This window comes from Pecten maximus, chromosome 12 (genome assembly GCF_902652985.1).
Source record: "Pecten maximus chromosome 12, xPecMax1.1, whole genome shotgun sequence".
In the NCBI taxonomy this organism is placed as follows: domain Eukaryota; kingdom Metazoa; phylum Mollusca; class Bivalvia; order Pectinida; family Pectinidae; genus Pecten; species Pecten maximus.
The window spans coordinates 32,434,784-32,449,892 of NC_047026.1; the positions used below are offsets into that span (position 1 = coordinate 32,434,784).

Consider the following 15,109-nt stretch of genomic DNA (forward strand, 5'->3'; position numbering starts at 1 on the left):
AGTGTATAAACAACAATACTCACACAGGTAATTATACTGTAGTGTATAAACAACAATACTCACACAGGTAATCATACTGTAGTGTATAAACAACAATACTCACACAGGTAATTATACTGTAGTGTATAAACAACAATACTCACACAGGTAATTATACTGTAGTGTATAAACAACAATACTCACAAAGGTAATCATACTGTAGTGTACATACTGTAGTGTATAAACAACAATACTCACACAGGTAATCATACTGTAGTGTATAAACAACAATGATCACACAGGTAATCATACTGTAGTGTATAAACAACAATGATCACACAGGTAATCATACTGAAGTGTATAAACAACAATGATCACACAGGTAATCATACTGTATTATATAAACGACAATGATCACACAGGTAATCATACTGTAGTGTATAAACGACAATGATCACACAGGTAATCATACTATATTATATAAACGACAATGATCACACAGGTAATCATACTGTCGTGTATAAACAACAATGATCACACAGGTAAACATACTGTATTATATAAACAACAATGATCACACAGGTAATCATACTATATTATATAAACAACAATGATCACACAGGTAATCATACTGTATTATATAAACAACAATGATCACACAGGTAAACATACTGTATTATATAAACAACAATGATCACACAGGTAATCATACTGAAGTGTATAAACAACAATGATCACACAGGTAATCATACTGTATTATATAAACAACAATGATCACACAGGTAATCATACTGTAGTGTATAAAGGACAATACTCACAAAGGTAATTATACTGTAGTGTATAAATGACAATACTCACACAGGTAATTATACTGTAGTGTATAAACAACAATACTCACACAGGTAATTATACTGTAGTGTATAAACAACAATGGTCTAACAGGTAATCATACTGTAGTGTATAAACCAGAATGATCACACAGGTAATCATACTGTAGTGTATAAACAAGAATGATCACACAGGTAATCATACTGTAGTGTATAAACAACAATGATCACACAGGTAATCATACTGTAGTGTATAAACAACAATGATCACACAGGTAATCATACTGTAGTGTATAAACAACAATGATCACACAGGTAATCATACTGTAGTGTATAAACCAGAATGATCACACAGGTAATCATACTGTAGTGTATAAACAACAATGATCACACAGGTAATCATACTGTAGTGTATAAACAACAATGATCACACAGGTAATCATACTGTAGTGTATAAACGACAATGATCACACAGGTAATCATACTGTATTATATAAACAACAATGATCACACAGGTAATCATACTGTATTATATAAACAACAATGATCACACAGGTAATCATACTGTAGTGTATAAACAACAATGATAACACAGGTAATCATACTGTAGTGTATAAACAACAATGATCACACAGGTAATCATACTGTAGTGTATAAACAACAATGATCACACAGGTAATCATACTGTAGTGTACATACTGTAGTGTATAAACGACAATGATCACACAGGTAATCATACTGTAGTGTATAAACGACAATAGTCTAACAGGTAATCATACTGTAGTGTATAAACCAGAATGATCACACAGGTAATCATACTTTAGTGTATAAACGACAATGATCACACAGGTAATCATACTGAAGTGTATAAACAACAATGATCTCACAGGTAATCATACTGAAGTGTATAAACGACAATGATCACACAGGTAATCATACTGTAGTGTATAAACGACAATGATCACACAGGTAATCATACTGTAGTGTATAAACGACAATGATCACACAGGTAATCATACTGTAGTGTATAAACGACAATGATCACACAGGTAATCATACTGTAGTGTATAAACGACAATGATCACACAGGTAATCATACTGTAGTGTATAAACGACAATACTCACACAGGTAATCATACTGTATTATATAAACAACAATGATCTCACAGGTAATCATACTGAAGTGTATAAACAACAATGATCACACAGGTAATCATACTATACTATATAAACAACAATACTCACACAGGTAATCATACTGTATTATACAAACAACAATGATCACACAGGTAATCATACTATATTATATAAACAACAATACTCACACAGGTAATCATACTGTATTATATAAACAACAATGATCACACAGGTAATCATACTATATTATATAAACAACAATACTCACACAGGTAATCATACTGTATTATACAAACAACAATGATCACACAGGTAATCATACTATATTATATAAACAACAATACTCACACAGGTAATCATACTGTATTATATAAACTACAATGATCACACAGGTAATCATACTGTAGTGTATAAACAACAATGATCACACAGGTAATCATACTGTAGTGTATAAACAAGAATGATCACACAGGTAATCATACTGTCGTGTATAAACGACAATGATCACACAGGTAATCATACTGTAGTGTATAAACGACAATGATCACACAGGTAATCATACTGTAGTGTATAAACAACAATACTCACACAGGTAATCATACTGTAGTGTATAAACAAGAATGATCACACAGGTAATCATACTGTAGTGTATAAACAACAATGATCACACAGGTAATCATACTGTAGTGTATAAACAAGAATGATCACACAGGTAATCATACTGAAGTATATAAACAACAATGATCACACAATTAATCATACTGTATTATATAAACGACAATGATCACACAGGTAATCATACTATATTATATAAACAACAATGATCACACAGGTAATCATACTGTATTATATAAACGACAATGATCACACAGGTAATCATACTGTATTATATAAACGACAATGATCACACAGGTAATCATACTGTAGTGTATAAACGACAATGATCACACAGGTAATCATACTGTAGTATATAAACGACAATGATCACACAGGTAATCATACTGTATTATATAAACAACAATGATCACACAGGTAATCATACTGAAGTGTATAAACAACAATGATCACACAGGTAATTATACTGTAGTGTATAAACAACAATGGTCTAACAGGTAATCATACTGTAGTGTATAAACCAGAATGATCACACAGGTAATCATACTGTATTATATAAACAACAATGATCACACAGGTAATCATACTGTAGTGTATAAACAACAATGATCACAAAGGTAATCATACTGAAGTGTATAAACAACAATGATCACACAGGTAATCATACTGTGGTGTATAAACAACAATGATCACACAGGTAATCATACTGTATTATATAAACAACAATACTCACACAGGTAATCATACTGTATTATACAAACAACAATGATCACACAGGTAATCATACTATACTATATAAACAACAATACTCACACAGGTAATCATACTGTATTATATAAACGACAATGATCACACAGGTAATCATACTATATTATATAAACGACAATGATCACACAGGTAATCATACTGTATTATATAAACAACAATGATCACACAGGTAATCATACTGTAGTGTATAAATGACAATGATCACACAGGTAATCATACTGTAGTGTATAAACGACAATGATCACACAGGTAATCATACTGTAGTGTATAAACGACAATGATCACACAGGTAATCATACTGTAGTGTATAAACGACAATGATCACACAGGTAATCATACTGTAGTGTACATACTGTAGTATATAAACGACAATGATCACACAGGTAATCATACTGTAGTATATAAACGACAATGATCACACAGGTATTCATACTTTAGTGTATAAACGACAATGATCACACAGGTAATCATACTGTAGTGTATAAACAACAATGATCACACAGGTAATCATACTGTAGTGTACATACTGTAGTATATAAACGACAATGATCACACAGGTAATCATACTGTAGTGTATAAACGACAATGATCACACAGGTAATCATTCTGTAGTGTATAAACAACAATACTCACACAGGTAATCAAACTGTAGTGTATAAACGACGATGATCACACAGGTAATCATACTGTAGTGTATAAACGACAATGATCACACATGTAATCATACTGTATTATATAAACGACAATGATCACACAGGTAATCATACTGTAGTGTATAAACGACAATGATCACACAGGTAATCATACTGTAGTGTATAAACGACAATGATCACACAGGTAATCATACTGTAGTGTATAAACAACAATACTCACACAGGTAATCATACTGTTGTGTATAAACGACAATGATCACACAGGTAATCATGCTGTAGTGTATAAACGACAATGATCACACAGGTAATCATACTGTAGTGTATAAACGACAATGATCACACAGGTAATCATACTGTAGTGTATAAACGACAATGATCACACAGGTAATCATACTGTAGTGTATAAACGACAATACTCACACAGGTAATCATACTGTAGTGTATAAACGACAATGATCACACAGGTAATCATACTGTAGTGTATAAACGACAATGATCACACAGGTAATCATACCAGTTCCTGTTACATTTGTCAACTAAGTGAACCCATGGTAGATGGTATTTGAATTGTTGAACTTGACAAGGAGTGTCTTTGACAAAGTGATATGATATCCCCAAACCTGGGCGTGGCCTATATAATCATGTATGACAAACCACTCCTTTCAGACTGGTAAGGCACACAGACTAGAGGCTACAACCAATTGTCCGTTCTGTCACCTGGACCAAACCATTTGACCATCTTATTAAACAATGTTTGTTTGACAGCAACACAGATCTTACAGAATGTCATTTGAATTTCTTTCATCTTAATCTATCAAAGTATTGTAATTTTGTCTTGTAGAAGGTAGTAGTTAATGGATTGATGAATACAACATGTGTAATAAATGCAGGATATTTCATCATTGTATCTGAATTTTTACACGAATCATTGACTTGATTTATGTTTCACGACTGAATGTTGAAGTCATTATTTTGTACAGATACATTCTACCTCTTGACTGTATAGAACACATTTATCACAGTTATATATAGTCATATTATAACACACATAAAAACTGAGTGATGTTTTTGTTTGACAGGATATTTGTGAACAGAGCCTTACATTTGGAGAAGATCTCTGTGTATGGGTTTGATATGGATTACACTTTGGCAGGTAAGTATTTACATTTTACTGATTCTGTTGTATCATGTATCTCTAAGTCTCAAAGAAATTACTTCATATTGACTTCAATTTCAAATACTTTAACAGACTACATATATGATAATCAAAAAGGCATTATTATTTTCGCTAATTTGGCCAGAGATAAGCTCATGCTGTGAGGTTGTGTCTGTTGTCTTTCCATCTGTCAGCTTTTTCCTTTAAGTGCTACTTGCCCAGAATGGCTTGGTGGATTTTGAATAAATGGTCCAGATAATTTTGGTAGAGGGGATTCAATGTTGTGTACATGGCAGGGTTTGAGCTAAATTGAGCTTATAGAAAGGACTAAATAGAATTAAATAGAAAGTTTCTTAGAGGGGAGTTGAAGCTGAAAATGAAGCAAAATTTCTAATATATATCACTATTCATGAAAATATCTTGCTATAATTACTTAAATATCCGGGTGAGTGATGCAAGCCCTCTTGGCCAGACACTTAAAATGAAGAAATCGAAGGAGCTGCTATATATATCTAGTAATTAAAAGTTATTTATAAAAAAAAAGAAGTTACTCTTGTGATATACTTTATAAATATATATGTTTAACAGTTACTTTATTAATATATAACAGCAGGATTCATTTGTATTTTTTTTTTCATTTAAGTGTACAAATCACCAGAATATGAAGCCATGGGATTTGACATGTTGAAACAGAGGCTGGTAACTATCGGCTACCCTGAAGCCATTAATGAGTTTGAATATGATCCTACATTTGCATGCAGGTAATTTTGTTAAAGTGAAATGAATGACTGAAAATGAAATTAACTGACTGGTGTTATCATCCAAACAGAGGTTCATTGTGATAACTTGAATTCCCTTGGGACTATCAAACTCAAACTCCATACATGGAATTGCTGTACATATCTTAACATCAAAGGTCAAGGTCAATGTTTGTACAAAATTTGGTTACTTCTGTGTGTCTCTTTATAATCTCTATACTATTGGAAACACAGGGGTAACACATTCATTAGTATGCAGATTTCTTGTCTCGTCTTCTTTTCATGATCTGACCATTATTTTTACATTTTTATTAGAAATGTGCAATTTACATCAGCCGTTCTTTAAAACCAGACAATATTTACATTATACATGGTTGTATTTTGATGATCCGTTTACTGTAACAGTATTGTATGTTTTGATGCTAATTCTGGTTGTTTTTATTACAGAGGATTGTGGTTTGATAAACAGTATGGAAATTTGTTAAAAGTTGATGCCTATGGTAATATTTTGGTCTGCGTTCATGGATTCAAGTTTCTAAAAGGGTGAGTCCAGTATACATGTACAATAGATGAGGATTACCCTTTCTGTCCAATTTCAAAATGTAATGCGAGTGTTCACTAATTTATTTCATTTGGTTTGTTTTCGGAGTGTTCTTGTTATGTTTTTAAAGTTGTCTTGTAATTTAAATTACTGTAAACATTCAGTCCACAGTTTTGTCTTTCAGGCAAAGTTGGGAAACGATGTCAAAAGCTCTGGAAAAAAAACAATTATCTTCGATAATCATAGTTCTTGTCATTATTTTTATTTAGAGGTCAATATTTGACTTATCATACATACATCTGCCATTACTTTAGAGGTCAATCTTGAAGGTTACATTATATTTGTATTTGTTTTTCTCTTTTCATGCATGAAAGTGGGGGGAGGGGGGGGGGAGGGGGGGTCATTTAGTGTTTCCCATGTCTGTCCCGTCCCGATGCAATGTAACTAGCCAAATTCAGGAATAACTGATGCGATCCTCACCAAACTGTGTTTTTGGGGTGTCAAGTGGCAGCGGGGGCATCTATATCTTACCAACATTTTCTATTTATTTCCTTCTTTGCATTTTACATAATATTACATATTTACATCATGGTATTCTTACATTATATGGCTTGATAAAGTATATATTACATATTTTTATTTTTGTAGCCATGAAGTATCCAAACTTTACCCCAACAAGTACATACAGCTGGATGAAAACAGAATCTATGTATTAAATACTCTCTTCAATCTTCCAGGTAAGTTTTTCTCTGTATCAAATACTCTCTTCAATCTTCCAGGTAAGTGTTCTCTGTATTAAATACTCTCTTCAATCTTCCAGGTAAGTTTTTCTCTGTATCAAATACTCTCTTCAATCTTCCAGGTAAGTGTTCTCAGGTATACCTTACCTTAATCACTTACGCTGAAAATGCTAGATTTCAGCATTAAGTTGTAAAAGATTCAGCCATCTGAAACTGATTCTATTTACTTCTGCAGATTATTGCTATTCTAAGATTTTGCAAGCACAATCTTAAATTTAGAATTTTGAAAATACATTGAAATGACAGGGATATCAAAAGAAAAAGTTGAAATATCGTCTTTATTAAAAGTCAGTAAACATCTAAAATAAAGATTGTTTTTTAATTGACTTAATACAAGAATCTGAAATAAAGGTTTTTATTTTACTACAGAGACTTACATGATCGCATGTATCATCGACTATTTCAACTCGTCCAAAGATTACATAAGGTGGGTATCAAACAAAAGGCATTATTAATTGTGCAGTTTACTTACGATTTAAGATAGAAGAGAGCTCAGCATGTTAGTAAACCTACACGCAATTATGTATACAACACACTGTGAACAGTAATATACCAATAAGTATCGTCACTACCAACTGCTCATTCAGTCGGGTAACACTGTCCATATTTATCTTCCAACTCTCAGACGACTACCAAGTCATGGTAAGCCTTAGTGTGTTACAGGGGTTAGCTTTCCATCATGTTAAAACTGTAAACAATTAGTAATATTAACATCAGTTTTGATTGATGGGTCATGACTACAGAATCAACGTCTTAGGTTTAAGTTGCCAGCTTTTAATATTTGAAATCTTTCTATGCATCTCTCTGTAAACTTTCACCTGTATTAAACATTGTGGTTTTGTAGGATCTCCCAGATGATAATGTAATGTAGTGATCATGTTTACAGATAGTAAAAGATACAGTTGTATCAAGGTATAGCATTTGTACAACCTGTTTTACTGTGTAATTATTTCTAATCAATTAAATATTATAATGTGCGATTCACTGTTGAGATAGGGTAGACATTTTCACAGGTTGACAGGTCTAAAATTGTGATTATCTTTCCATCATACATATACGTAGCGTACCACATACACCAAGATACCCTGCAGCACATAGACCCAAATCTTATGTTTATGACCATACCCAGATACTAGTACATTTTAAATTCGAAGTGTACACATCTTTATTTTGATTTTTTTTTTCATTCATACCTATGTTTTATACAGTCAGCTTATTCAAAAATTGCCAAAACTGTTAAAATAAATTCATAGAAAATTGACTAAAACACCAGTAAGGAAAATAAAGTCACTCCAGTCCAAAATTCTTTAGACCAAAAGATTTGACTGTATAGCATATGTATGTGATGAGGAAGAGGAAATTCTACTGAGGGATGTTTTCCAGTATATAGCATCGCTTTTGGCTAGAGTTTCCACTACCCACTGTCTGCACAAATTAATGTCCACAGGAGCTAGTTAGTATATCATTTATCCAACTCTCACGATATGTTTGCATCTTAGACCGCAGTATATTTGGCAGGTTGGACATTCCCTTGGCAACGAAGCCTCGCTGCTTGGGGGTGGAGTCAAATGCCAAATAAGGGTGCAGATGACTGCCCATATTAGTAAGTGGTCAGGTAAGGTGTGCAGGTGTCGAGGTCGACCTTTGACCCTGAATAACAACACCCTACCCTCTTTATCTTATATAGGTAGATATCACAGACAGAAACTATGTTTATATGTCAAGTGTTGGTTGTTCATCTTTACTCTAAAGTATATCTGAGATTTGGGAACCAATTTTATCAACTTTTTATAATGTACTAGAAAACATGATTATATCATTTTAAGTATGTTGTATTTGAAATAAGAATGAAATTGTATATATATTAAAAATCTAAATTTGCATAGTAATTTAGTTTTATTCATTAATTTGGCTGATAATTAGTAACTGTACCATATAACTATTGATTTCCTGAACTCACTGTGTTGAGAGATAGTATTAGTTTTACTCTAAAGATTATCAGTGAAAACAAGGTGATTATGAACTACAAGTTCCTGAGTTTCTATCTGTGATGCTAGCCCTGTATGAAGGTGACACATGTATATATAAAACACACTAACCTGGACAAAACAACTCAAGTGTGACAAATTAGCATGAGGCTGTTGCATGATACATGAAAAAAATGTTGATCTTATTGTATTGTCATGGTCACAGTGAATGCATGTAACAGACATGAAATATAATAATTATACTGATCTGTCTTATGTTATTTAATCAACCTTAAGATGAAACACAAATATTTCACCATTCCTGAACAGTCTAATAATTTCATCAAATTACTGCAATGATTATATTCCTATTTCTTATTATGAAATATTTTCAGAATAAATAAAAGGTATAAAGTAATATTGATAAACAAACACTTGTATGCCCACATTAGTTCAGACCTGTGATATATAGGTGATGTGATGAGTGTTTCGGGCTGTACCTAAGGCAATGCAACATTTCTATGTCTATGGGAGTTACTTCCCTTTGTTTAACAGTTGAAGAGATGTTTGTAAACTGTAATATACAAAGAACAGTCAACATATTATAAACATTTTTAATAAGAAGATGGAGTCATGTAAATTTTATGCTTTAAAAATTGACAGTTTCTGTTAAATAGATTATAAGCCATTGCTTCAACATCCAATTGTTGACTGTCATAATAAAAGTTTAGCCTCCTTAGCTATTTACCTGATGTCATCAACAGACATACATTATCATGACATCATATTTAATTTCGAAGATAACCAGGGTATAAGTTATCAAAACAAAGGAATGAGTTCAATGGGTCCACTTAGTTGATTGACAAATATAACTTGTTTGAAATATAACAATATAATGTTAGATATGTCTAGGATATCAAAGATCAAAGAAAGAAACAATTTCATTCTGTTAGATTAATTTGCCTTGTAGTTTCTAAGGTAGTTATATATCTTAAATAAAGGAAAACTTGTAGATTATCAATAACTCTAAATTCATTGTAGAATAACAATAGTGTAAAAGTACACTGTTTATTTTACAGTAATGTCAACGGGGTGAAGTGTAACGACCTGTTTATGTCATACCGATCAATATTTCAAGATATGCGAGCTTGTGTTGACTGGATCCATGAACATGTAAGTGTGAATTTTGACTTTTTGTCAATTTAGAATATACAATTCCATGATTCAGTCAGATTTGTCTTATAACCATTTGGGTCCAGCTGTTCAAATTATGATTTAACAACTACAGTGTACATGTTTTTCAAAATCCTAATAAAATATTTTGCGGTAAAACTAACTTGACAAATTTTATGTAATTATAAGACTAATCAGTCTCTTCCTGCCTGCCTATCTCAAGGAATACATACACAAAGGTTTTGAAGTAAAGAGGAAATACAATTTTCACTAATCAAGAGATTAAGCTATTCACCCTTTGAATAACTGGGCCCAGATATATCTTAATAATTGAGGATACCATGTACAGGTATATGTCTGTCAATAAGCCTGGTTATAGGACCACCAATATCATTTACAGTTAAAGAAAATCTACAACAAATGCTATTTCATTGTCTTGCAATAAGCCCACCCCTAGTTGGATGTTTATATGTGGTACCCTCCTGAGCTTGTTACAGGATAAATACGGTACCTATTCTGCAGTCAGTTATTACCTGTTACCTTAGCAGTAAGTTCAGTACAGCATTAATTACTAGTAAGAGCATCCATTATTATCATTCTTGGATTCCAGGGCCCCTTGAAAGAAGACACAGTAAAGAATATGGAAAAGTTTGTACATAAAGACAAACGGCTGCCACTTCTCCTCAACAGGTAACTTCCATCACTTTGTGTGAGACTTATCTCACATACTCATTGAATTGGTTACATGGTTAACTATCGTCAGCCCTTTATTTTTTGTCTAGGGTATAAATTACATACAGCAATTGTTATATGTTCAGATGTTGGTATATTTATGTAATCTTATTATAATATTTGATTTTTAAAAACCACTGCAACAAAGTACTATCGAAGTGAAGGTCTGTGTATCTGTCTATGGACAGATTCTCTAGACTTGTTATTATAAATCTTGGTGTACATGATCAGCACCTATGGTGGTTCTGTCCTTTAAAATTTATTTGTCATTCCAATAATTTCCATACAAGTTCTGCTCAATTTTAGCCCACCATCATCATGATGGTGGGTTATTCAAATCGCCTTGCCTCCGTGGTCCGTCCCTCCCTCCGTCCGTAAACAATTCTTGTTATCGCTATTTCTGAGAAAGTACTGAAGAGATCTTTCTCAAATTTCATATGTAGGGTCCCCTTGGTCTATAGTTATGCATATTGCATTTTGGGACTGATCAGAAAACAAAATGGCCGACAGCAATCTTGGATTTTGACAATTGAAGTTTGTTATCGCTATTTCTCAGAAAGTACTGAAAGGATCTTTCTCAAATTTCATATGTAGGTTACCCTTGGTATGTAGTTGTGCATATTGCATTTTGGGACCGATCGGAAAACAACATGGCCGACAGGCAGCCATCTTGGATTTTGACAATCGAAGTTTGTTATCGCTATTTCTCAGAAAGTACTGAAGGGATATTTATCAAATTTCATATGGTTGTTGCCCATGGTCCCTAGTTATGCATATTGCATTTTGGGACCGATCGGAAAACAACATGGCTGACAGGCAGCCATCTTGGATTTTGACAATTGAAGTTTGTTATCGCTAATTCTCAGAAAGTACTGAAGGGATCTTTCTCAAATTTCATATGTAGGTTGCCCTTGGTCCCTAGTTATGAATATTGTATTTACGGACCAATCGGAAAACAACATGGCCGACAGGCAGCCATCTTGGATTTTGACAATTGAAGTTTGTTATCGCTATTTCTCAGGAAGAACTGAAGGGATCTTTCTGAAATTTGATATATAGGTTGCCCCTGGTCCATAGTAATGCATATTTCATTTTGGGACCAGTCGGATAACAACATGGCCAACAGACAGCCATCTTGGATTTTGACAACTGAAGTTTGTTATTGCTGTTTTACAGAAGGTACTAAAGGGATCTTTCTCAAATTTCATATGTTGGTTCCCCTTGGTCTGTCGTATTGAATTTTGGGACCAATCTGAAAACATTGTTGACATATAGCCATTATCGCTAAATCTCAAATTTCATATATAACTTCTTCATATATAAGTTCCCCTTGTTTGAAAAGTACTGGAGGGATGTTTCTCAATTTACACAGATTAGTAAGAGGAAGGGAAAAATAGAAAAAAGATCAATCTGACATGGAACCTATAAAGATCATTCAATGGTGGGCACCAAGATCCCTCTGGGATCTCTTGTATGATATCCTGTCAGTTGAACACATCTGTGATCTTAAAATATCATTTTAGAGATTTTTCAAGAAATCAATGCCGCTATTTGTGATATCCTTAAGTGTTTTATGATTAATAAATCTTGCATATTTTGTCAGCCTATAGCTGTAAAATTTGGTGCATATGTAAAGTGCCTATATCATAACCAGCAGTTATGTGCCTATACATTGTATTTACATTCAGTATGCAGAAGCCAATGTTGTTATGACCTCATGAATGTTGAAAAAATAAATTTCATTCCTTAAGTAATTTTTAAATGATTTTAAAGAGAGTTATGCCCCTTCCATTAAAATTGTATGATAGCTGAAGGTGTCAATGTCTGGTTAACTGACACTAGAAACAATGAGATATGTATGTTGTAGGATGAGAGAACACGGTGCTAAGACAATGATCATCACCAACAGTGATTACACCTACAGCAATGTAAGTATAACTCTTCTCCCTCGGGTACAGGGTAAAGTCACTCTGAGTTATGTATAACTAAATCATCTAGGGAATCATGTCTGTTTAGAGGCATAAAAGAATCTAGTTCTGCAAAATCAATCACTAACTCAGACATCCTGTACACAAAATTATATATTAGAAATATCACAAATTATAGATTCAATAACATTTTTAGCCCACCATCATCAGATAGTGGGCTATTCAAATCACCCTGCGTCTGTGGTCCGTTGTCCGTCCGTCCGTCCATTCATCCGTAAGTTTGTTATCGCTATTTCTCAGAAAGTACTGAAGGGATCTTTCTCAAATTTCATATGTCAGTTCACCTTGATGCCTAGTTATGCATATTGCATTTTTAGACTCATCGGAAAACAACATGGCCGACAGACAGCCATCTTGGTTTTTGACAATTGAAGTTTGTTATCGCTATTTCTCAGAAAGTACTGAAGGGATATTTATCAAATTTCATATGTCGGTTCACCTTGGTGCCTAGTTATGCATATTGCATTTTGTGACCAATTGGAAAATAACATGGCCGACAGGCAGCAATCTTGAATTTTGACAATTGAAGTTTGTTATCGCTATTTCTCAGAAAGTACTGAAGGGATCTTTCTCAAATTTCATGTGTAGGTTCCCCTTTGTGCATAGTTATGCATAATGCATTTTGGAACAATTTTGAAAACAACATGGCCGACAGGCAGCCATCTTGGATTTTGGCAATTGATGTTTGTTATCGCTATTTTACAGAAGGTACTGAAGGGATCTTTCTGAATTTCATATGTAGGTTCCCCTTGGTACCTCATATTGCATTTTGGGACCAATCTGAAAACAACATGGAAAACAGACAGTCATTATCGCTAAATTTCAAATTTCATATATAGGTTCCCCTTGTTTGAAAAGTACTGGAGGGATGTTTCTCAATTTACACAGATTAGTAAGAGGAAGGGAAAAATAGAGAGAAGATCAATCTGACATGGAACCTATAAAGATCATTCAATGGTGGGCGCCAAGATCCCTTTGGGATATCTTGTTATTAAATATTCTTAATTTATATCGACTTCTCTGTATATTTTGTCAAGTTGCATGCTAAAATATTCTCTTTAATCAAATTTTTTTCTTTTTTTTTTCCAGAAAATAATGGAGTACCTTTTAGATTTCCCAGATGTAAGTACATTGTTCTTACAGAGATTTTAATGGCATCACCAACAAGTTATCATTTGGCTAACGTTAAATTTTATTTCCTAATAAATATCAATCAGTGTATTTTTTACCTCGTTTTGTGAACTATGCTGATAGTTCCAATTGAATTGAACTGCAGTGACTATATGTGTTGTACATATAACATGATGTGGCTTCTACAAGTTCCATACCAGAGGAGCATTTCAGAGTTATGCCCCCTGTTTTTACCTATGAATATAGTTGACTTGGTGCAACTTTTAATCTGATATGCTGAGGTGCCTTATGGTAGACCTAGCGGATAACATAACTTGTAAGTGATTGTGCCATTTTGTTAGCAGCAACCCGTACAATTTTCACATATGAATCAAGTTTGTCCTTTGATTGGATAACAATGATTTGAGATAAGCATGATTTTAACAATTTCATTAATTATTGACAGCTGCCTGGCCCTAAGCGAGACTGGACATCCTATTTTGACATAGTGGTAGTGAGTGCTAAGAAACCACTGTTTTTCAAGGAAGGAACTATCATGAGGAAAGTGGATCGGGTATGTACATTTCACATTTAGATTTCATGCAGTAAAATCTTATTATCAGTTAAAGTGGACCAATATTTCTTACAGTTAATTAGTCCCATCAGTGAGACATTAAAAAACTTAAGACTGTAAGTGTTATAGATTTATATATAAAGATAGTTTTGTTAAAACTATAACAGTCGGAAATTACATTGAAGTAGTATAAAATCATCTTTCTTATGTGAAGTGGCATCATATTAATAATCTGACTTTAAGTGAAGTAGTATATTATCAATACACTGACTTGAGAGTCAATTTAAGCTTTATTGATTCCAAATTTGAAAGTCTGGTCCTAAATGACATA

General features: G+C 33.2%; 1 protein-coding gene across 3 annotated transcripts in view; it reads left to right on the top strand.

The window, feature by feature from the left end:
- Nucleotides 1-15,109, top strand: part of LOC117339653 (cytosolic purine 5'-nucleotidase-like) — a 42,487-nt gene that overhangs the window by 17,351 nt on the left and 10,027 nt on the right. For all 3 annotated transcript variants that reach the window (XM_033901362.1, XM_033901363.1, XM_033901364.1), the window contains exons 3-12: nt 5,059-5,132; nt 5,779-5,896; nt 6,341-6,436; nt 7,083-7,171; nt 7,604-7,661; nt 10,281-10,374; nt 10,985-11,064; nt 12,974-13,034; nt 14,184-14,216; nt 14,671-14,778. In XM_033901362.1, coding sequence (XP_033757253.1) covers nt 5,059-5,132; nt 5,779-5,896; nt 6,341-6,436; nt 7,083-7,171; nt 7,604-7,661; nt 10,281-10,374; nt 10,985-11,064; nt 12,974-13,034; nt 14,184-14,216; nt 14,671-14,778 — 811 coding nt within the window. The remainder of the gene's footprint in view (nt 1-5,058; nt 5,133-5,778; nt 5,897-6,340; nt 6,437-7,082; nt 7,172-7,603; nt 7,662-10,280; nt 10,375-10,984; nt 11,065-12,973; nt 13,035-14,183; nt 14,217-14,670; nt 14,779-15,109) is intronic.